The 23744-nt window shown below is 45.9% G+C and overlaps 1 protein-coding gene across 2 annotated transcripts in view; it reads left to right on the top strand.

Moving 5' to 3' along the window:
• Positions 1-23744, top strand: part of GRIA3 (glutamate ionotropic receptor AMPA type subunit 3) — a 429528-nt gene that overhangs the window by 256616 nt on the left and 149168 nt on the right. For both annotated transcript variants that reach the window (XM_030209320.1, XM_030209321.1), the window contains exon 6: positions 7634-7795. In XM_030209320.1, the coding sequence (XP_030065180.1) occupies positions 7634-7795 (162 nt within the window). The remainder of the gene's footprint in view (positions 1-7633; positions 7796-23744) is intronic.

The following is a 23744-nucleotide window of genomic DNA, read 5'->3' as shown; positions in this document are numbered from 1 at the left end:
TTTTTAATTTAATCTAAACAGCTCACATGACTCCTCATCAGAGATAGCAAGTACATTGCATTGTGTGACCTTCTATCCATTTCAGTCCTCAAAATACATACTTAGGACCCCTTTTACTAAGCCACGTAGGCGCCTATGCACACTGAACGCGCGCTGAATCAGAGTTACCACCTGGTTACCGCGTGGCCCTTGTGGTAATTTCAATTTTGGCACGCATCTGCTACGCGCGTCTGAAAAATATTCTTTTTATTTTCTCGGGCGCGTAGGTCATTACCGCCCAGATTCTTTACCACTAGGTCTATGGCTGGCGGTAAGGTCTCAGACCTAAAATGGACGTGTGGCAATTTTGATTTTGCCGCACATCCATTTTTGGCAAAAAAAAAAAAGAGGCCTTTTTTACAGGCGTGCTCAAAAATGGATCGGCGCGCACCCAGAACCCGCGCCTACACTACTGCAAGCCATTTTTAGCATGCCTTTGTAAAAGGAGGCCTTGGTAATGTTGCACGTTTGGAAGATATGAAGTGACCACAAATATCATTTTCCATATGCTTAAGAAATGATTTTCCAGGCAGTCTAAGACTGCAATGCACTGTGTTGAATTTGTAATATGATTGTTTCTCGTTTGTTCTCAAATGCTGTCCCAGAATTGATCTAGGGCCCTGTTTACTAAGGTGCGTTAGAGGGGCATAATCGAACGTGAACACCCATCTCCATGGGCGTCTATCTCCAAGAACGGGTACGCGAAGGGGTGGGACAGACCGTATTTTCGAAAAAAACCTGGGCACCCATCTTTTTTTTCGATAATACGGTTTGTGCCGGGCAAATGCATCGGATTTGTGCAGATTTGAGCTGGACGGTATCGTTTTTCAGCAATAATGGAAACCGAAGGCGCCCAGCTCAAAAACAAACAAATCCAAGGCATTGGGTCATGGGAGGGGCCAGGATTCGTAGTGCACTGGTCCCACTCACATGCCAGGACACCAACCGGGCACCCTAGGGGGCACTTGTAACAAAAAAAAAATTTTAAATACCTCCCAAGTCCATAGCTCCCTTCCCTTGGGTGCTGAGCCCCCCAAATCCCCCCCAAAGCCCACTGCCCACAACTCTACACCATTACCATAGCACTTATGGCTGAAGGGGGGCACCTACATGTGGGTACAGTGGGTTTTGGGGCCGGTTTGGAGCACTCCCATTTACCACCACAAGTGTAACAGGTAGGGGGGGGATGGGCCTGGGTCCACCTGGCTGACGTCCACTGCTCCAGGGACCTGCATACGAAGTGATGGAGCTGGGTATGGCATTTGAGGCTGGCATACAGCCTGGAAAAAAAAGTTGTTAAAGTTGGTTTTTTTTTTTGGTGGGAGGGGGTTAGTGACCACTGGGGGAGTCAGGGGTGGTCATCCCCGATTCACTCCGGTGGTCATCTGGTCATTTAGGGCACTTTTTTGGGACGTTTGTGAAAAAAAGGTCCAAAAAAAGTGACCCAAATTCACACTAAAAACGCCTTTCTTGTTTCGATTATCGGCCCATCATTCCTCGGCCGATAAACATGCCCCAGTCCCGCCTTCACCACGCCTCCGACACACCCCCTGTCAACTTTGCCCGTTTCTGCGACAGATTGCAGTTGAAGAAGCCCAAAATTGGCTTTCAATTATACCGATTTGGGCGCCCATGGGAGAAAGACGCCCATCTCCCGATTTTGGTCGAATTATGGGCGTCTTTCTCTTTTGAAAATAAGCTGGTTTGTGTTTTTAGCTTGTGCTAAAAATTACTGGCACTAATGCTAGAGACACCCATAGGAATATATGGGTGTCTCTAGCATTAGCGTGCGCTAAAAACGCTAGCGTGCCTACAGTGTGGCTTAGTAAACAGGGCCCCTAATGAACTCACTGGGCAGTAGAATACAAATGCATGAAGAGTCAACTTGGTTGTATATATGATTTTGCTCTGCACAGCGTTGGACAAATGAAGCATGCCACATTTCATTTGTCCGATATGTGTAGTTTTTTTTTTATTTTAAGTTTCCATTCTAAAATGACTTTGGAATTCCGAAAAAGGCAGTTGTGCAGCCTGCATGTGCCATGCACACATTTCAGTAAGCGCATGTCCACTCCCTTAGCTGTTCATGGCTGAAAAAACAAAACAGTTTATATTAGCAACCAACTGAATGCCTTAGCATTTGTATCGATAATGAAATTACACCCACTCACCCTACCCTCATACTCCCCATTCCACCAAGTAGATTATGACAGCAGGTGAGTCCGTCCTGGACTACATCTCCCACCAATCTTCCCTATGCTTTTCCCGTGTCCCTTTCCCCCTCCCGCCTCCTCTACCCCTTCTCCAATGTTCATCTACCCCTTGCTCATACCTCTCCTCAGTGAATGTTTTCTAGCAAAAAAGGTGCCGGTACTCAAATGCCAGATCACCCTTCAGGGGTGGGGTGATCACCGAGGGACCTACCCTACAATAGCCAGGCCCCCTGCAACCAATCACAGAATCTATGGCACAGCAGAATTGGTGTGTAGAGCCTGAGCTCTTTCAGTAAAACTTGGGGGCCATGGGTCGATTTTAGCAGACAATGGAAAAGGTGCCGGTACTCAGTACCCCCAAGTACCCCCTCAAAAAAGCCCTGCCTCTCCTACTCCCTTCACTCTTCCCCATCTCTACCTACCTATCTCTTCTATTATTCTAATACGATTAACCTATATTTTCTCTTTCAATATTCTGTATTCCATATTATTATGTAAGCCGCATTGAACCTGCTTTGAGTGGGAAAGTGCGGGGTACAAATGTAATAATAAATAAATAGAGTCATTTGACCCTCATAACATACATCTTTTCAAGTCCAGTTGCCTAATTAAATACCAGAAGTTGAAACCCTCACCCACTCCCAGCGGCAGCTGAGCAATCAGTCAACGTAAAGGCTTGCTGTGCATGACATTATCTAACATCAAACCAATCTGTCAACCTGCCAGTCACTTTCACAAGAATATGCTGTTGAGTGGCATTATTATGTCACACAAGCAGCACGCAACCTGGAAGAGTGCTAACAGATTTACTTGCCCTTCAAATTTAAAGCATCTGCCCTCTCTTTTTCTTTTGAAGATTTGTGGTAAGGTAGGCCATCCTAGTCCACTCTTAAAGCTAAACAAAACAAAGAAAAGAAAGTAAGATGATACCTTTTTTATTGGACTAATTTAATACATTTTTTATTAGCTTTCAGAGGTAACCTCTCCTGTTTCAGATTGGAAATTCAGAAGTGAGCAAATGACATATATCAGAATATATCTGTGAAACATAAAAGCATTCAAAGGACAGTCTCATGGGGAAGGCAGGACTGTAGAGGGAGGAGAAGGTGTGAAAAACAGGGAGAGATGGATGGGTGACAAAGCAACATATTTTTATGGTTTATATTGTGATGGGAACCCAGATCATTAAGTCCTGTCCCTATCCTCCATGGGCCAGCATCTGTGTCCCTATCCCTATTCCACATGCCCCCCCCCCCCCCATCATTACCAGCATAACCGTTCTGTGTCTCTGTCTCTAATCCCCCCCCCCCCACACACACACACCATATCCAGCTTCTCCCCTCTATCTTTGTCCCTATTCTCCTTATCATGTCTAGCATTTCCCCATGTGATCCTGTCATTTCCTCTTTGTGTCCCTATTCTCCCCCTCCCCCACCGTGGTCCAGCATCTGCCGTCTGCATCCTTTTTCCCATTCCCTTCCCCCAATTGCCCTATTATGCCAATTGTGGCCCCTCCAATCTCCCCCATCATGTCCAGCATCTCCTATATGCCTTTCATCACATGCAAGCATCCTGCTGTTAGCAACGCACCCTGGGTCCAGAACCAGCAGCAGCAGCAGTAATAAAATTGAAAGCAAGCATGGGGCCTGGCTTTGAGACAATGTGCAGTGGTGATGCCATATCCGATCCCCACAAAAATTGCATCAGATGAGTGGGACGCAGCATCACCTTCAGCATGTGTGCATGAGCTCAAGGCAGGCCCCCATGCTTCTTTTCAGTTTTATTATTGCTGCTGCTGCTTTTGGACTCTGGGTGCCAGGGGTGTAGTCAGACCAGGGCCGTGCCGACACGGTAAGCGAGGTAAGCATGGCAGGAGGGCGCCATCCTCTGGGGGGCGCCCCGCCGCACCATGCTTACCTCGCCCTCTTCTCCCCAGATCCTTGTCCTTTTTTTTTTTGTTTAAATTTACCTCTCCGGCGCGTGGCAGCGTAGCATTAGTGAGGAGGCGGCGCTCCCCCGCCCCGACGTGTCAGTCTCTTCCCTTCGCTCGGTTCCGCCTTCTTCTGACATCAGAAGAAGGCAGGACACTGAGCGAAGGGAAGAAGACACGTCGGGGCGGGGGAGCGCCGCCTCCTCACTAACGCTACGCTGCCGCGCGCCGGAGAGGTAAATTTAAACAAAAAGGAAAAGGATCTGGGGAGAAGAGGGCGGGTAGTGTAGCGATCGTTTTCGGGGGGGGGGGCGCGCTGGCGGGGCCAACTGCAGGGGGGCGCCGGAGACCCTAGGCACGGCCCTGAGTCAGACCACAGATTTTGGGTGGGCCTAGGCAAGAAGTGGGGGGGCACAAAGTGTTCTCCCTCCCCCCCCCCCCAACCACCACCAAAAATATCTCAGCTGGTGGGAAAACACTTCTTTCCACCTTGGCAGTCCACAGCAAGCATGCGCTGAAAAATGAGCATGCTCAGGTTCCAGTATTGTGGAGCGTAGTGTTTTCGTTACCATCAGGAGGAAGTCTTCAGCTGGCTGAGCTTGGGATCCCCACCAGCTACCGCTAAACATGTGCTACTGTTGGGTTGGCCCGAGCCCTAAATGGGTGGGCCCTGGCCCACCCAGGCTCACCTGTGGCTACGCCACTGCTGGGTGCTGCAATGGCTGTGGACAAGAAAAGGAGATGCCGGGGAGGGTGGATTTAGAGGTGGCAGCTGCAGAGGTGGGGCACAGGTTCAAGAGTTCACTGTGATAGACCCACTCCTGAGTTCAATGGTCAGCAGAAATCTGCCACTTACATTATCCAGTTTTCTGGCCTCCCAATTACCTGCCAGTTGCAAAGCCTATTGTACATTATTACAATTGCGGCCATGTAGCTCCTGCTTTCCTTGGAGAAAATGAAACCACAGGTTCAAGTATATAATAGAGTAAAGAATCTGCACTGCAGAGGCACCTCAAAAGCTAAAGGAAGGAAAAAGCCTCAGAATCTCATCTCTGCCCCATAGCGGCAGTAAGGATTTAAAGGTGAACTGCTCATCGACATTAAAAAAACCTTCCCTTGCTTACAACATGAAAAAGTATGCTCTGTGCAATGCAAAGCCGTATAATGCCAAATATACAGCAAACTTTAGTGAAGTATAAATCAAAACTTATCTGCACAAATGCTTCCAGGTGTCCCACCGACGATGGCCAGCATTTTAAATTTCTTGCCGCCTCAGGGTGCAGACATAGATGTGCAACTCGTGCATTGGCCTACTAAAGTGCTTTTATTTTACCTACAAAGCATGAGCAGTCTTTACTAGAACGCTGTTACATCCAGTGTTAAGAGCTGCACATGCACATCTATGTCTGCACCCTGAGGCAGCAAGAAATGCGAGACTCTGGCCATCGTCAGTGGGACGCCAGGAGTCATTTCAGCAGATAAGCAAAAAAGAAGATACAAATCTCCACGAATACAAGAGCAGCAGCTGAACAGTGGAGATGACCAAGGACCAACAAGTTGGCACATAGGAGCCAACTTTTCAAAATTATTAGGGGTGCTAAGCCCAATGGAAATAACCCCTCCCTGGACAAATACAATGGCGTAGCTACTATGGGGCCACGGGGGCCTGGGCCCCCCGTAGATTTGGCCCTGGACCCCCCTGCCTACGACCATCTCAACCCCCCCTCCCGCCGCCAACCCGCCATCGCCGTCTGCTACCTTTGCTGGCGGGGGACCCCAACCCCCACCAGCCGAAGTCTTCTTACTTCGTTTTGTTTCTGAGTCTGACGTCCTGCACGTTGTACGCAAGGCTTCGTTCTGTTTCTGTGAGTCTGACGTCCTGCACGTTGTACGTGCAGGATGTCAGGCTCAGAAACAAAATGAAGGAAGAAGACTTTGGCTGGCGGGGGTTGGGGTCCCCCGCCAGCAAAGGTAGACGACAGCAGGCAGGCGGGGGTCGAGAGGGTCATTGGCAGGGGGAGGTCAAAGTTGTTGGTGGTGGTGCTGACGTGCAGGACGTCAGACTCACAGAAACAGAACGAGGCCTTGCGGACAACGTGCAGGACGTCAGACTCAGAAACAAAACGAAGGAAGAAGACTTCGGCTGGCGGGGGGTTGGGGTCCGCCAGCAAAGGTAGCAGACGGCGATGGTGTGTTGGCAGTGGGAGGGGGGGTTGAGAGGGTTGTCGGCAGGGGGGTCCATGGCCAAATCTACAGGGGCCCAGGCCCCCGTGGCCCCATAGTAGCAACCCCACTGATGGAAACAGGAAGTTGCATCAGAAGGAAGGCTGTGGGGCCAACATGAGCAGTGTGTATTAGTTGCTGCTCGCTACTGGTGAAAATCTGCCATTTAAAAGGTCACTTCACTGGCTCCCGATCAGATACCGCATTCAGTTCAAGCTTCTACTTCTTACCTACAAATGCACACGGTCTGCAGCCCCTCTCTACCCTCATCTCCCCTTACGTTCCCACACGTAACCTCTGCTCACAGGACAAATCCCTCCTCTCAGTACCCTTCTCCACCACCGCCAATTCCAGACTCTGCCCATTCTGCCTCGCCTCACCCTAACCTCTATACCTTCAAGTAACCTAGACTACCCCAATTTAATGACCCCTACTTAACTAACTGTATATTTGTCCTTTAAATTGTAAGCTCATTGAGCAAGGACTGTCTTTCTATGTTAAATTGTACAGCGCTGCGTAACCCTAGTAGCGCTTTAGAAATGTTAAATAGTAGTAGTAGTATGCGGGGGAGGGTGGATGTTTGAGAGACCATATGGCATGCAGGCGAGACAGGGAGAGACCAAATCACTTGTGGGAGAAGATAAAGTTCTTCTGCCCACCCATCTTGGACCCAGGCCCACCCAAAATTGGGTGTCTGGCTATGCCCCTGTGAGGAACAAATGTGTGAGAGTCCAAGCAAAACTAAAAGTGGGAGCATACATTGACACCTGTTTTCTGCGCTTAAATATAAGCTTTTCAAGAGGAAAAAAAACGGAAAAGCTTTAATTTTCTAGCACTGTTCCCTATAGCGCCAGAGTTCTGAGCATCAGCCTGCAGGTATGAGAAGCCCAGACTTAGCTGTCTGTGATGTTTTGAAAAGAAACCTCTGTGTTCCCTTAGGCTTCCATGTCTGGCATTATGATTTTGCAGTTGTCTAGGTCTTGCCTTGTCTGAGTAAGTGGAACCGACGTTTTAGACCATCGTACTGTGGCTTTCTTCAGCTGAAACGTTGGTTCCACTTACTCAGACATGGCAAGACCCTGGACAGCCACAGCAATCATAAACCTCTGTGTTTTCAAAAGTGCAGGAGAAATCCTTGCACGAGCATTTTGGCCCTTTATGAATTTCAGTTTGTTTTTGCATTCCCCTGCAGTTTTGAGACAAATTTTCTTCTCTTGTGTCTTTCTAGGGTTTTACAGGTATTGTGCTGGACAGAGTTATGCATGGAGGAGCCAACGTGACTGGATTCCAGATTGTTAATAATGAAAATGCATTTGTGCAGCAGTTCTTACAGAGATGGGTTAGGCTGGATGAAAGAGAATTCCCTGAAGCCAGGAACTCTCCATTAAAGGTAGACTTTCTCTAATTAAAGCTATACTTCTCTGGAATCACACATTTGCTTTATCTTTTCCTATCTCTTTGTTTTCTTCTCACTTTAAAAATAACCTCATATTCAGTACTCTCAGCACTCAGGCACCTGTGATTTGCTACCAGCCTCCAATGTTAGTAACCTCATGTGTATGTCATATATTAACCTATCAATAAGGCCAGCTCCCTGGGTTATAAACTCAGCACTAACTTTTGCAGAGAAGAGATGGAACATTGCTGTATTATTTTCATGCTTTATTCATATCTGTAAGGGGATGTTTGCCATAGGCTTCTTTTAGTAATTTGCATCTCTAACATACAGCCCCCTTGTGTGACTTAATCCAAAGTGCAATTGCAAACACTAGAACTAACTGTACTAACCCTCCACAACTGGATTTTAAATAGCAGATTTACAGTAAACCTCTACAGCAAAGCTGCAGCTTCCTTGTCAGCCTGTATAAAGCATAGACATTAGCAATGGCATTTGTCTAGTCAGGCAGAGGAGTAGCCTAGTGGTTAGTGCAGCAGACTTTGATCCTGGGGAACTGGGGTCAATTCCCACTGTTCTGGGCAAGTCACTTAACCCTCTATTGCACCAGGTACAAATAAGTGCATGTATATACTATCAGGCTTATTTTCGAAAGGGAAGGACGCCCATCTTCTGACACAAATCGGGAGATGGGGGTCCTTCTCCCATGGTCGCCCAAATCGGCATAATCGAAAGCCGATTTTTTTTGCGTCCTCAACTGCTTTCCGTCGCGGGGACGACCAAAGTTCACAGGGGCGTGTCGGCAGTGTACCGAAGGTGAGACAGGGGCGTGGTTAAGAGATGGGCGTCCTCCGCCGATAATGGAAAAAAGAAGGGCGTCCCTGACGAGCATTTGGTCGACTTTACTTGATCCCTTTTTTTTCACAACCAAGCCTCGAAAAGGTGCCCGAACTGACCAGATGACCACTGGAGGGAATCGGGGATGACCTCCCCTTACTCCCCCAGTGGTCACCTACCCCCCCAACCAAAAAAAATTAAAAAGCATTTTTCCAGCCTTTATGCCAGCCTCAAATGTCATACCCAGCTCCATCACAGCAGTATGCAGGTCCCTGGAGCAGTTTTTAGTGGGTGCAGTGCACTTCAGACAGGCAGACCCAGGCTCATCTCCCCCCCCCCCCCCCCCCCACCTGTTACACTTGTGGTGGTAAATGTGAGCCCTCCAAAACCCACCCGAAACCCACTGTACCCACATGTAGGTGCCCCCCTTCATCCCTAAGGGCTGTGGTAGTGGTGTACAGTTGTGGGGAGTGGGTTTTAGGGGGGGGCTCAGCACCCAAGGTAAGGGAGCTATGCACCTGGGAGCTTTTTCTGAAGTCCACTGCAGTACCCCCTAGGGTGCCCGGATGGTGTCCTGGCATGAGAGGAGGACCAGTGCACTGCGAATGCTGGCTCCTCCCACGACCAGAGGGCTTGGATTTAGTCGTTTTTGAGATGGGCGTCCTCGGTTTCCATTATGGCCGCAAAAACGGGGACGACCATCTCTTAGGTCGACCATCTCTAAGGTCGACCTAAATGTTCAGATTTGGGCGTCCCCGACCATATTATCGAAACGAAAGATGGACGTCCATCTTGTTTCGATAATACGGGTTTCCCCACCCCTTCGCTGGAACGTCCTTAGAGATGGTTGTCCCTGTTCGATTATGCCCCTCCACGTAAACCACTTTGAATGTAGTTGCAAAAAAACCCACAGAAAGGTGGTATATCAAGTCCCATTCCCTTTCCCCTTTTCTTCTGGAAGCCTGGTCAATAACAGTCCCATCCCACAAAATGTCTGCCATAACCGTAGTCACTCTTGCCTATGTTGGCTCCAATCTCAAAATGGCTACAGCAACCACTAGTGACAGACTTATGAGACTGCTGCTGCTGGAGGTCATGGCAGTGGTTTTGACAGTGACTGGGGATCACTCCTGCCCTGACTACACCACTAGACCACCAGCGATTGTAAGGTAGGTTGGGGGTGCCTACTGATGGGTCCTGAGAGCAGAGTGGGGTTATACCTTTGTTTGGGGAGGGTTGCCTCTGTTCAGGGCTGTGAAGGAAGGAAAGAAGAAGAGAGGGAATGGAGCCTGCTCCTGTTTGGAGACACAGCACAATTTTTGGTTTCAACCGAAAACACACTAGCATTTTTGGCCAAAACTAGAACAAGGCTGAAAAACGGTTTCAGGACATTTTCAGTGCCAAAATCAAAACTGAAATTCGGTTGGCCTCTATATGCAGGTGTAATGGGATTACTAAAGTTTGGTGTGTGGAATTCTCCAGAGTTTCTGGGGGGAGGGAGTGATATGGAAACAGGTTCAGCCCAGAAGGTGTGGTTAAGGAGTAAGTTGAAGGAAGAAATTGTTCTGAATTGGACCCTCTCTGTGCTTGTTTCTGAATTGGTGAATGACATGGGGGAGGTTCAAGGGAGATAATCAATGTAAGTGATGTGTTAAGCTCAGGGTCTTTGGTTACCTGTGCCCCTACTGGGTCCCTTGGAGAAGGGGGGTCCTGGAAAGGCAGAATAAACCAAGGCTGAATAAAAGAATAGTTGCTGCCCCTAAAATTGGCAACTGAGAAGGAGTAAGGAGCACTGGGTGGGTAAGAGGAATGGAACCCAGGAGCCAGAGAGCCAGTACAGGGAAGCCTATTCAAGGTCAGGGTACAGATCTGAGAATTGCATCCTTGGAAGCAAAACAGCCAAGAGGGTCTATGCCTGAGGGAAGTGGATTGTAATCAAAGCGTTGGAGGAGCCGCATTGGATTATTGATGGCCCAAAGGGATAGGGAATGGACAGGAGGAACTGTACATATGTAAATGCCATCTGACATAAGCTAGAGATGTAAATACATGCAGTGGGAGAATTTGGCAGAGATTCCTCCTGAAGGGACAACTGATTTGTTAAATGTGTTTGGAGTCAGAAGTCACCAAAATCTGTTTGACTTCTTGAAACAATAGTTGCTTGCCTGTTGCAGAAGTTTCAGTTAATTTGATTTTGCCTAAGAAAAGAATCCTTGGTGTGCAGAGTGGTCTTTGGCGTGAGAGCGAGGCTAAAGTCCCACTGAAAAACCCACTTGAATTTCCCAATACCCAATATTCTGGACCTTAACCCACACCCAAGCTCGAGTGGAAACTGAATTGGACGTGAGCAGGAGTGTGGTGTACCTGAGGGGAGAAAAAATGGTTGATAATATGTTTTCCCTGTGACCCTGGTTTGTTTTTTTTTACATTTGTACCCTGCACTTTCCCACTCATGGCAGGCTCAATGCGACTTACATGGGGCAATAGAGGGTTAAGTGACTTGCCCAGAGTCACAAGGAGCTGCCTGTGCCTGAAGTGGGAATCGAACTCAGTTCCTAGGTTCCCCAGAACCAAAGGCCACCACCCTAACCACTAGGCCACTCCTCCACTGTTGCTACTATTTGAGATTCTACATGGAATGTTGCTATTCCACTAGCAACATTCCATGTAGAAGTAGGCGGCCCTTGCAGATCACCAATGTGGCCGCGCAGGCTTCTGCTTCTGTGAGTCGACTCACAGAAACAGAAGCCTGCGCAGCCTTCTACATGGAATGTTGCTAGTGGAATAGCAACATTCCACCTAGAATCTCCAATAGTAGCAACATTCCACCTAGAATCTCCAATAGTAGCAACATTCCATGTAGAATCTCCAATAGTATCTATTTTATTTTTGTTACATTTGTACCCTGCGCTTTCCCACTCATGGCAGGCTCAATGCGGCTTACATGGGGCAATGGAGGGTTAAGTGACTTGCCCAGAGTCACAAGGAGCTGCCTGTGCCTGAAGTGGGAATCGAACTCAGTTCCCCAGGACCAGAGTCCACCACCCTAACCCCTAGGCCACTCCTAGAATTAAGATTGTGGTGGTGGCGGTGAGACCCGGGTTACACAGGTATATGCCAATATGCCACCTAAGTGCTATTCTGTAAATATGCAACTATCTTGCATGGTGTGTATTTGCAAGGAAGGGGTTGGCAAAATTATGTGCCAGACACAGGCAGGGCTCCCGTTTATGCAGAATACTGTAAGTTATGTGCGTCCTTGCTGCATGTAGGTACTCAAACTTATGCTAGCTCCGCGGCTGCTGTACATGTGGGCAGTGGCGTAGCCAAGGGTGGGCCTAGGCCCACCCACTTTGGCTTCAGGCCCACCCAGTAGCAGCACACCTATGATGTAGCTGGCAGGGATTCCCAAGTCTCAACAGCTGAAAACTCCCAACAACTGTCCCTGCTGCATACCTTGTAAATAGCAGATCTTCGCCTGCAGCAAGCAGCAGCTGATACATACTGCTCGATCCGGCCCCACAGCCTTCCCTCTGACATGTTCCCACCTATGTGGAAACAGGAAGTTGCATCAGTGGGAAGGCTGTGTGGCCAACATTAGCAGTGCGTATTAGTTGCTGCTCGCTGCCAGTGGAAAAATATTATTTAAAAGGTATGCAGGAGAGGGGGGATGTTTGAGAGACCATATGGCATGCAGGTGAAAATCACCTGTGGGATGGGGCAGGGTTCTGCCCACCCATCTTGGGCCCAGGCCCACCCAAAATTGTGTGTCTGGCTACGCCCCTGCATGTGGGTACCTAAATGTTAGGTGCATTAATACCAGCCTACTCTGAGAATCTATAATGGAACCTAGGCATCTGGGTTCTGTTATAGAATACTCTCCTCCTGCTTGCCCCTGGGGCATCTAAAGGGAGGCATCCAGTTATCCCTTTCCACAATTGAATGCTTTCCTTTGGCTTCTTATCGGAACCCTTCAAAACACAACCAGTACTCTTCTATCACTGCCCAAATCCCTGACCGTTTCCTAATTCGTTAATCCAACCTGCAATAGCATCCAGATTTCTAACTTTTCAGAGTATAACTAAAGCCAACAATTTCACCTCTGTATCCCCCCCTCCCTCCTTGAAAGCGTCCCGCTGATTTTCACTAGCAAACAGTCTGCCTTTTCAGCAGCTTCTACCAGCAGTCTGCTAATTGGGTGCAGGTGTTCAATTACCTTCCCCTGTGCTCTTGGTTCTAGTATTAAATCCTGTACTGATTCCTCTTCATTCAGCTTCCTACACTGTTCCTTTCACTTAGGATTCTCAGAGTTTCTTAACTGGGCCTAAATTTCTCAAACAAAAAAACAAAACAGGGGGGAAAAAACCCCTCCTCTCTTCCTTCACTGGTTGGGAAGTTTGGTACTAGAGTCTGCTAGGTTTCTCTTCCCTCTCACCCTGTCCCTCACCTACCTCATAGTCTACAGTTCCTATATAGCACTCCCAGTAAACCAATTAATATTATTATTATTTGTTGCATTTGTATCCCACATTATCCCACCTCTTTGCAGGCTCAATGCGGCTTACAATACATCATGAATAATGAGAATACATGAGAAAGTATACAATTAGTAATAGCAGAAGGATTTTGGATGGCATGATAATGATAAAACATAGTAGAATTTTAACGAGCAAACATAGTAAGAGATATATAAGAAATATATAAGAATTATAAAGAAAATGTACATTTAGTAATAGCAGAAGATCTCTTGGGTAGCATGATAATGAAAAACATGATAGTAGTTTGGCAAGCAAATATTGTAGGGAAAATTCTGTATGTGTGTACAGGAATTCATATTTGTTGATCTTTGTTGATCTTTACTTGAAAGAACAGATCTAATTGGGTTATGCAGCTGCTTGGTATTCATTCTCATAGTTCACCTGTGGTACCTCATTACGTCCTATCAGCATGACTTTAATTCTGTGTAATAGCTGTGGTGCCTTCAACCTAAGGCAAACCATATGGAGACCTAGAGCTTGCCCATCTGTCCACAGATCTCTGGTATGCAAGAGGAGCTTACCAAACTGAAACAAAAACTGGCTGAAATTAGAGCAGCTTTCTGGTCTGTACACCCTCTGTTTACCCCCTCTGTCACAGAGAATAAAACAATCTATACCTAAATGGGTTACAGTAGGTTCTGGTAGATTGTGACCTGTTACATAGAAGCATCCAACCTACCAAGAAATTCCCCTACAAACATTGTTTGCAGCACTAGAATGCAGAACCAAAGCGAAGCTAGAGTCAAAACAGTGAGGCCGATATTCAGCCGGCGGGAGGCAGCCTGCCTAACTGTCGCGATCGGCACTGATCCCGGATATTCAACGTCAGGCCATTTCTGGTGACTGGCATTGGATATCCGGGGGGGGGGGGGGGATGTTGGCTAGCTCAAATTTAACTGGCTATGTCAATATTCCGCACTGGCCGGTTAAGTTTATGGCAGCCGAAGATAGGACGGCTATTTAGGCGGTCCGATTTGGCCATAGCCAGTCAGCACTGAATATTGCCAGTTATCACGCAATATAGCCAGTTATCACGCAATATAGCCAGTTATTGTTTTGGCGCTAACTGGCAATATTCAGCGGCGATAACTGGTTTTCTCGTATTGAATATTAGCAGTAAGGTGCTGAAGTGCTATTTAACCGGTCAGTGGCCGTTTCTAGTCGGTTAAATAGCACTGAATATCGGCCAGAGTAACTCAAAGGAAATTACATTCCCAAAACACAGATGAAACATCTCAAAACTGAAAGGTCTTGTTGCTAGGGGAGTCTATTATCTGAGACATTAAATTGGAAATAGACTCCTTCCAGGTTCCTCAGCTTAAACAAATACAAACCAGATACTGAGTGCAAAGAAGAGAGTACAGATTCTATGGTTGATGTTGTGATACATGTGGGAACAAATGACTTGGCCAGGGATAGCATAGTACAGAGAGCTTTCCAAGAGCTGGGGGAAGGGTTGAGGTCTTTGGTAAGGACCGTGGCTTTTCCTGAAATACTGGTTTGATGTAAGACCTAAACCAGAGTGCAGACACACACAACTCAAAGTCCTGGATTTTAAACACACTGACTTTGGTAAAATGGGAGAGAGTACCTGAAAAAAGAGTTGATGGGATGGAAGGCCATAAAAACACTGGCGAATTGGTGGTTCAAACTGAAAGGAGCTATAATGTCAGCCACAGATCTTTAGGTAAGGAAGGTAAACGAGAGCAAGAGAAAAAGGAAACCAATATGTTTCTCCAAACAAGTGGCTGACAAAATAAAGAAGAAAGAGGTGGCATTCACGAAATACAAAAGAACGCATGAAGAAGAACATAGAATAGAAAGAAACAAAGAGAGAACTATGGGTGGATGAATAAATGACTGAAAATATAAAGAATAGTTAGAAGACTTTTTTTCAGGTACATCAGTGAACAGAAGAAGGCTAGACATGGAATTGTAAGACTGAAAAATGCTGAGAACAGCTACGTTGAAGAGCGATGAGTAAAAAGCGAATATGCTTAACAATACTTCTATATCAGAAGGAAGTCGATATTGCACCATTCGTGGAAGAAAGCATTTATGAACAACTTGAAAAACTGAAAGTGGACAAAGCCGTGGGGCTGTATGGGATCCATCCCAGAATCTTGAGGGAGTTCAGAGAGGTTCTGTTTTATATATAATATATAGATGAAGGAAGTTACATGGGATTGGAGTAGAGTGAATGTGGTCCCTCTTACATAAGTACATAAGTAATGCCACACTGGGAAAAGACCAAGGGTCCATTGAGCCCAGCATCCTGTCCACGACAGCGGCCAATCCAGGCCAAGGGCACCTGGCAAGCTTCCCAAACGTACAAACATTCTATATATGTTATTCCTGGAATTGTGGATTTTTCCCATGTTCATTTAGTAGCGGTTTATGGACTTGTCCTTTAGGAAACCGTTTAACCCCTTTTTAAACTCTGCCAAGCTAACCGCCTTCACCACGTCCTCCGGCAACGAATTCCAGAGTTTAATTATGCGTTGGGTGAAGAAACATTTTCTCCGATTTGTTTTAAATTTACTACACTGTAGTTTCATCGCATGCCCCCTAGTCCTAGTATTTTTGGAAAGCGTGAACAGACGCTTCACATCCACCTGTTCCACTCCACTCATTATTTTACAGACCTCTATCATATCTCCCCTCAGCCGCCTTATCTCCAAGCTGAAGAGCCCTAGCCGCTTTAGCCTTTCCTCATAGGGAAGTCGTCCCATCCCCTTTATCATTTTCGTCGCCTTTCTCTGCACCTTTTCTAATTCCACTATATCTTTTTTGAGATGCGGCGACCAGAATTCAACACAATATTCGAGGTGCGGTCCCAAGACTGCATCGTATTTAATTACCTATATGTGGTTGGCATGATGGCATATTGCCAAACAGTGTTTAATCGTGAATGACTGACTATAACCTGCACAAAGTGGCAGGTGCAGCTTTAACCTTGTTAGGCAGACTTATGAACTGGTGAAAGAGTTAGCCCAGGTCCAGTAAGGGCTGAGGTATTTTCTTGATAAGAGCTATTCACCTGGATACCCTACAATACAATTTTCTATGAGAGATCCACGATGGACCACTTTGTATCCTGCATTATTCTTTTTGAATAATCAAGATTTCATGCTATGAAAATTCATTTTCTATTAATGGAGCAGGCACCAAATAAATCTTGAACCCAGTTCTGGTTATGTGGAGGGGCATAATCGAATGAGGCGCCCAAGTTTTCCTGAGGGCATCCTTGCAGGACGTCCCCGCAAAGGGGCGTGGAAACCCGTATTATCGAAACAAGATGGGCGGCCATCTTTTGTTTCGATAATACGGTCAGGGACACCCAAATCTCAACATTATATCGACCTTAGAGATGGTCGTCCCTAGAGATGGTGGTCCCCGATTTTCAGCGATAATGGAAACCGAGGACGCCCATCTCAGAAACGACCAAATCCAAGCCATTTGGTCATGGGAGGAGCCAGCATTCGTAGTGCACTGGTCCCCCTGACATGCCAGGACACCAACCGGGCACCCTAGGGGGCACTGCAGTGGACTTCAGAAAAAGTTCCCAGTTGCATAGCTCCCTTACCTTGTGTGCTGAGCCCCCCAAAACCCACTCCCCACAACTGTACACCACTACCATAGCCCTTAGGGATGAATGGGGGCACCTACATGTGGGCACAGTGGGTTTGTGGTGGGTTTTGGAGGGCTCACATTTACCACCACAAGTGTAACAGGTGGGGGGATGGGCTTGGGTCTGCCTGCCTAAAGTGCACTGCACCCACTAAACCTGCTCCAGGGACCTGCATACTGCAGTCATGGAGCTGGGTATGACATTTGAGGCTGGCAAAAAATATTTTAAAAGTTTTTTTTAGGGTGGGAGGGGGTTAGTGACCACTGGGGGAGTAAGGGGAGGTCATCCCCGATTCCCTCCGGTGGTCATCTGGTCAGTTCGGGCACCGTTTTGAGGCTTGGTCATAAAGAAAAATGGACCAAGTAAAGTTGCCCAAGTGCTCGTCAAGGACTCCCTTCTTTTTTCCATTATCAGTCAAGGACGCCCATGTGTTAGGCACGCCCCAGTCCCGCTTTCGCTATGCTTCCGACACGCCCCCGTGAATATGGTCGTCCCCGCGACGGAAAGCAGTTGAGGACGCCCAAAATCGGCTTTCGATTATGCCGATTTGGGCGACCCTGGGAGAAGGACGCCTATCTCCCGATTTGTGTCGAAAGATGGGCGCCCTTCTCTTTCGAAAATAAGCCTGATAGTGTGTCTGGTAGTTGACAACATGTTCACTATGTTGAGAACACCTAACAATAACAAATACCAATTTAAATAAAACCGATCTAAAAATCCTAACCAATGTAAGCCACAGATAAAACATTTTGCATACATATTAAAAAGAATTCCCCTAAAGTTTGAGCCTTATTCAAACACCAGACCCTTGCATGTTTTGCTGGCTTTCAGGGCCTGCAAATCCCCATATAATTCTGGGAACATCATCTGTAAACTTTGTCAATACTGTAAGGCTAGACCAGAATACACAATCAGACTCTCACCAGACCTTTCCACGAACGTTCTTCCAATTTCCTAATATAGTACTCAGAAAAAATAAGGTTGCACAGCAGGAAGAGGTATTCCCACTACTTGTCATCTTTCAGAAGAAATAAAATCCATACCTACACAGCTCCAGGTCTGTGACTGACCCTTTCTAGGCTTTAGCTCTCAATGTTTGCTCAGATTTAATTTATCATTCTTTCATTTTGCATGTGGTATTTTGAATGGATGATCTGTCCTCCCAACTATTCTAATGCCCTCCCATGTGCTTTACAAAATCAGGTCACTTCTTTCTCCTTGTAGTAAGCAATATCAATTTTCTCAAACCATGTCAGGGAACATTTACACACCCAGGAGCTCATCAGTGCTTGTTACACACCTTCACCATTTCACTGAGCACAGGACTCCGGTCTTGGACTTTGTCGCCTCATAACAGTATGAGCTGCCTGCCAGTGTTTGCTGTTGTAGAATGATTTGCTCTTTCCACGCTCATGTGACATAGATTGTACTTTAACTGAAGTGGTCCTAATGGATTTTTCAGGATGCCCCTGCTGGCAGTAACCATGATAATAAAATTAGCGTTGTCTTTTTCTGTATTGTGTGTAGGTAATCATTTTTGACACAGATTATCTCAACAGGTAACATCAAATACAGCATTTTGACACAACTGCCACAATTCTGTCCCTATGGAAGGACCTTTTGAGGAGCTGACAGGTGCTATGCTCCCAAGCTTCCTGGGGAAAAAAAACATAGTTGATTGTCATATGTGATCTACTGCTCTGAGCCAAATAATTTTGAAGAAGATGCAACACAAGCCAAGTGCATGAGTGTGAGAGTGAACAATCACACGATACAAAGTGATTTAGAAAAAGGATGCAGTTCGTTTGAACTGGGGTGAAAAACTTTATTCCGTGTGTCCTTTGGAGGAGTAGCCTAGTGGTTAGTGCAGTGGACTTTGATCCTGGGGAACTGACTTTGATTCCCACTGCAGCTCCTTGTGTGACTCTGGGCAAGTCACTTAACTCTCCATTGCCCCTGGTACAAAAATAAGTACCTGAATATATGTAAACCGCTTTGAATGTAGTTGCAAAAACCTCAGAAAGCCAGAATATAAGTTCCATTTCCCTTTCCCTTCTGTTTTGAGTTGAGTGCATCACAGCTTTTGTTCAGGGTGCCTGTGGTATGTTAGCAATCACACCAACAACAAAAAAAAGGCCTCCGGAAAGTGTTACAGTATTTCCAAATTATGGTTTATGTTTTATTAGTATTTATTTAACTGCCTTTACTGAGCATACAGGTCAAAGCGGCGTACGGTACAGCTAAAATCAAAGTTGGAAGAGAGCTACAAAATCAGATAGGACAAAACACTGAATCAAACACTGAAACAGCAGAAGTAAATAACAATAGCCATCACTGCTGTAGACGTTCAGCGAGCCCATGAATGCAACTTGCCCTTATAAGAGTCCAGAGACTATTGGTCCAAATGAGCATGTTTAGGACCTGGAATAACCAATCTATAATCATTATTGGGTCAATATTCAAAACAATTTAATCAGCCACAAATGGCTGCTGACTGGCTAAATCGCTGGTTTGAGGCTGTCTGCTCATTTCCAGCGGCACTTAACCAGTTATAGTCTTTGAAAATTAGCGGTTAGCACCTAAATGAAAACTGACTATTTTGAGGGCATTCTGGGGGGGGGGGGGGTTCAGAATCAGCACTTGACTGGTTAAGTGCTGATATACAGCACTTAATGGGACCGTATAAAACACAGTCCTTTCTTTATACAGCAGCCCATGGTTGGTTAGGTACTGATTTTCGACTTAACCGGCTATGTGTTAGCCAGCTCCACAAAAACTGGATATTCAGTGCTAAAGCACAGACAAGGTGGCCCGGCATTAAAATCTGGGCATAGCAGTTAAAGAGACAGAGAGAAACACCAGTGGTGCGAGAGAGTGAGAGAAACAGACAGAGAGAGATGTTAGAAGACATACATACATAATGGCAGTAAATTTTATGAAGAATATTTTGTGCCTAACTCCTGCCTTTGTATCGCTTTGAATACTATGTGCAATTCCGGTCACAGCATCTCAAAAAAGATATAGTGGATTTTGAAAAGGTACAGAGAAGGGCGGCAAAAATGATAAAGGGAATGGGATGACTTCCCTTTGAGGAAAGGCTGAAATGGCTAGGGCTCTTTTCAACTTGGAGGAGTGTGGTAGCCGTGTTAGTCCACTCTTAAGGTTATCAATAGAAATCAAACAAAATAAAACATGGAAAAGAAAATAAGATGGTACCTTTTTTATTGGACATAACTTAATACATTTCTTGATTAGCTTTCGAAGGTTGCCCTTGGAGGAAAAATGGCTGAGGAGAGATAAGATAGAGGTATATAAAATAATGAGTGGAGTGGAATGGGTAGATGTGAATTGTTTGTTTACTCTTTCCAAAAATACTAGGACTAGGGGGCATGCAATGAAGCTATAAAAATAGTAAATTTAAAACACATCAAAGAAAATATTTCTTCACTCAACGTGTAATTAAACTCTGCAATTTGTTGCTAGAGAATGTGATAAAAGCAGTTAGCTTAGCGGGGTTTTAAATTGGTTTGTCTATCTTCCTAAAAGAAAAGTCCATAAGCCATTATTAAGATGGACTTGGGAAAATCCACTGCTTATTTCTAGGATAAGCAGCATAAAATATATTGTACAGTTTTCAAATTCCACTATATCTTTTTTGAGATGCTGTGACCAGAATTGCACATAGTATTCAAGTTGCGGTCGCACCATGGAGCGATCCAAAGGCAGGATTTATGCACAAAAAATTCTTCATAAAATTTACTGCCATTATGTATGTATGTCTTCTCTCACTCTTTCTCCCACTGGTGTTTCTCTCTCTCCCTCTCTCTCTCTCTCTTTAACTGCCAGCAGGGCTATTCCCAGATTTTAATGCCAGCCCCTAGCCCTAGTATTTTTGGAAAGAAAAAACAAGCAATTCACATCTACCTGTCCACTCCATTCATTATTTTATAGATCTCTATCATATCGCCCCTCAGCCTTTTCTGCAAGCTGAAGAGCCCTAGACGCTTCAGCCTTTCCTCATAGGGAAATCACCCTATCCCCTTTTGTACCTTTTCTAATTCCACTATATCTTTTTTGAGATGCGGTGACCAGAATTGCACACAGTATTCAAGGTGTGGTCGCACCATGGAGCGATACAAGGGCATTATATCATCCTCAATTTTGTTTTCCATTCCTTTCCTAATAATACCTAACATTCTGTTTGCTTTCTTCGCTGCTACTGCACCCCGAGCAGAGGGTTTCGACATATTGTCAACGATGACACCTAGATCCTTTTCCTGGTTGGTGACACCTAATGTGGAACCTTGCATCACGTAGTTATAGTTCAGGTTCCTCTTTCCCATAAGCTTCACTTTGCATTTGCTCACATTAAATGTCCATCTGCCATTTGGATGCCCAGTCTCGCAAAGGCCCCTTGCGATTTTTCATAATCCTCTTGCGATTTAACAACTTTGAATAACTTTGTGTCATCAGCAAAATAAATTACTTCACTAGTTATTCCCATATATAAATCATTTATAAATATGTTAAAAAGCAGCGGTCCCAGCACAGACTCCTTCGGAACCCCACTATCAACCCTTCTCTATTGAAAACACTGACCATTTAATCCTGCTCTCTGTTTTCTATCTTTTAACCAGTTTTTAATCCACAATAGAACACTCCCTCCTGTCCCATGACTTTCCAATTTCCTCTGGAGTCTTTCATGAGGTACTTTGTCAAATGCAGTGGCGTACCAAGGGGGGGGGGCGGTGGGGGCGGTCCGCCCCGGGTGCACGCCGCTGGGGGGGGGGTGCCACGTGCCGGTCAGCTTCGTTCGTTTCCATGCTCCCTCTGCCCCGGAACAGGAAGTAACCTGTTCCGGGGCAGAGGGAGCATGGAAACGAACGAAGCTGACCGGCGCGCGGCACCCCCCCAGCGGTGTGCACCCGGGGGGGGGGTCTTTTGCCGGGGTGGGGGTGTCCTTTCGCCGGGGGGGGGGTCGCACTGCACCCGGGGGCGGGGCGCATCGGCGATCCGCCCCGGGTGTCAGCCCCCCTAGGAACGTCACTGGTCAAATGCCTTTTTGAAAATCCAGATACACGATATCGACCGGCTCACCTTTATCCACACTTGTTCACCCTCTTCAAAGAAATGTAGTAGGTTGCTGAGGCAAGATTTCCCTTGACTAAATCCACGTTGGCTTTGTCTCATTAACCCATGCTTATGCATAAAATTCAGTGGTGGGCCACATTTAGCCTACGGGCCTGAAGATTGCCCACCTCTGCCCTAAACAAGGTTACTAGGTAAAAAAACTACACCAGTTGAATCTTGGGTTGGAAAAAATGCAGAAGTATGTGCTGATAACAGTTGAGGACTAAGTATTCTGTTCCAGGTACTACAGGCATTTGTACCTAGTGACGTGACTTCAGTGGTTGCCAGGTAACCATGAGCGCAGATGTAGATTTACCGTACATAAGTATATTAGCTGGGTGATGTGCTTCCTTTTATTATTGTAATTTATTGTACCCATGTCCCTACCACAGAATGACTTGGGTTCTGGATTAATGCCTGAAAAATGTAAATACTCTGCAATGAATCATTTCAGGGCTGCACAATCTGTAGTAGTGCACACACCACCTTTTTCCAGGCGGAGGAGGGGCGCACAGCTACATTATTAAGCAAATAATACAGATTTGTTTAAGAAAAATATGATGAAAGCCCATTTAAAGAAAGATTTTTTTTTTAAACTGTGCAGAATAAGTGGGGGGAAAAAACAGCAAAATTGTTCATAACTGCAGATGCAAATATTTTTTTTTTTGCCCTAATATAAAAATTCCATAGTGCCACAAAATTGTTTAGAATAAATACTGGAGTGAAGCATGGCTGGGTTACTAATGTGATGATGTTAACTGAGGTGTATTTATTTTATTTATTTATTACATTTGTATCCCGCGCTTTCCCACTCAAGGCAGGTTCAATGCGGCTTACACAGTAAAAGGAATACAGAATATTGTTAGAGAGGGTAAAGGTTAAGTATACCAGAATAATAGATGAGATGAGAAGATAGAAATAGGCAATGGAAAGGGGAGTAAGGTGGGAGATGTAGTCTGGGTCAATGTGTAGAGGGTATTATTCCCAAACACAGGTTTAAGAGTCCTTAACATTGTGGTCAAACCCGTAGGCTGAAACAATCTGCAAAAAAAGAACTAACAAAACCCATCTGTGGACAGAGTGAGCCTCTGGATATTATAGATTAGGCAATAGACTTGGGGTACCACCAGATCTGGCATTAGGTATGCTGGGACCAGGGGCGTAGCCAGACAGCAGATTTTGGGTGGGCCTGAGCAAGAAGTGGGTGGGCACCAGTGGCTACGCCACTGGTTAACAGCAGAATCTTAAAAGTCAAGACGGCCTTACAAAGTTATTCATTCAAATACTTACTAAAAAGATACATTTTCAATCCTTTATGAAATTGTAAATTGAAGTGATGTGGATGTGGTGACATCTTCATCTTCTTTGAACATGCGAACAGTGAAGCCTCCTTTACCACAGAACCTTTGTGCGCATGTCTGGCAGGCTTTCCATGATTAGCGCACAAGTTCTGCGCACTTTGAATTTGCATCTCATTAGGTTTCCACGTAACACTGGAATACTTTCTCATTAATCTCATGACTTTCGGCACTGGCCCCTCAATCCCGTGAAAGCTGGAATAAATCTTGCTACAGTACAGTCTTGATGATCCAACCTTTGATGATCTGACCATCTGGCATATCCGACAGAGCCCCCGGTGATGACACGCGGGTTTCTCTTTTTATTTCCAAACCCGGGACCCTACTTTTACCACCATTGTGAGCGGGGACCCTGCTTTTACTGCCTTTGTTTGAGGTGGTTCCATTGTTCTATGTATTATCCGACAACGGGTCCGGCCCGTGTAGGTCGGATAAATTGAGACTTTACT

Source organism: Microcaecilia unicolor, chromosome 7, assembly GCF_901765095.1.
Source record: "Microcaecilia unicolor chromosome 7, aMicUni1.1, whole genome shotgun sequence".
In the NCBI taxonomy this organism is placed as follows: Eukaryota; Metazoa; Chordata; class Amphibia; order Gymnophiona; family Siphonopidae; genus Microcaecilia; species Microcaecilia unicolor.
The sequence above is the reverse complement of the archived record's forward strand: the minus strand, read 5'-3'. Positions and strand labels throughout refer to the sequence as shown.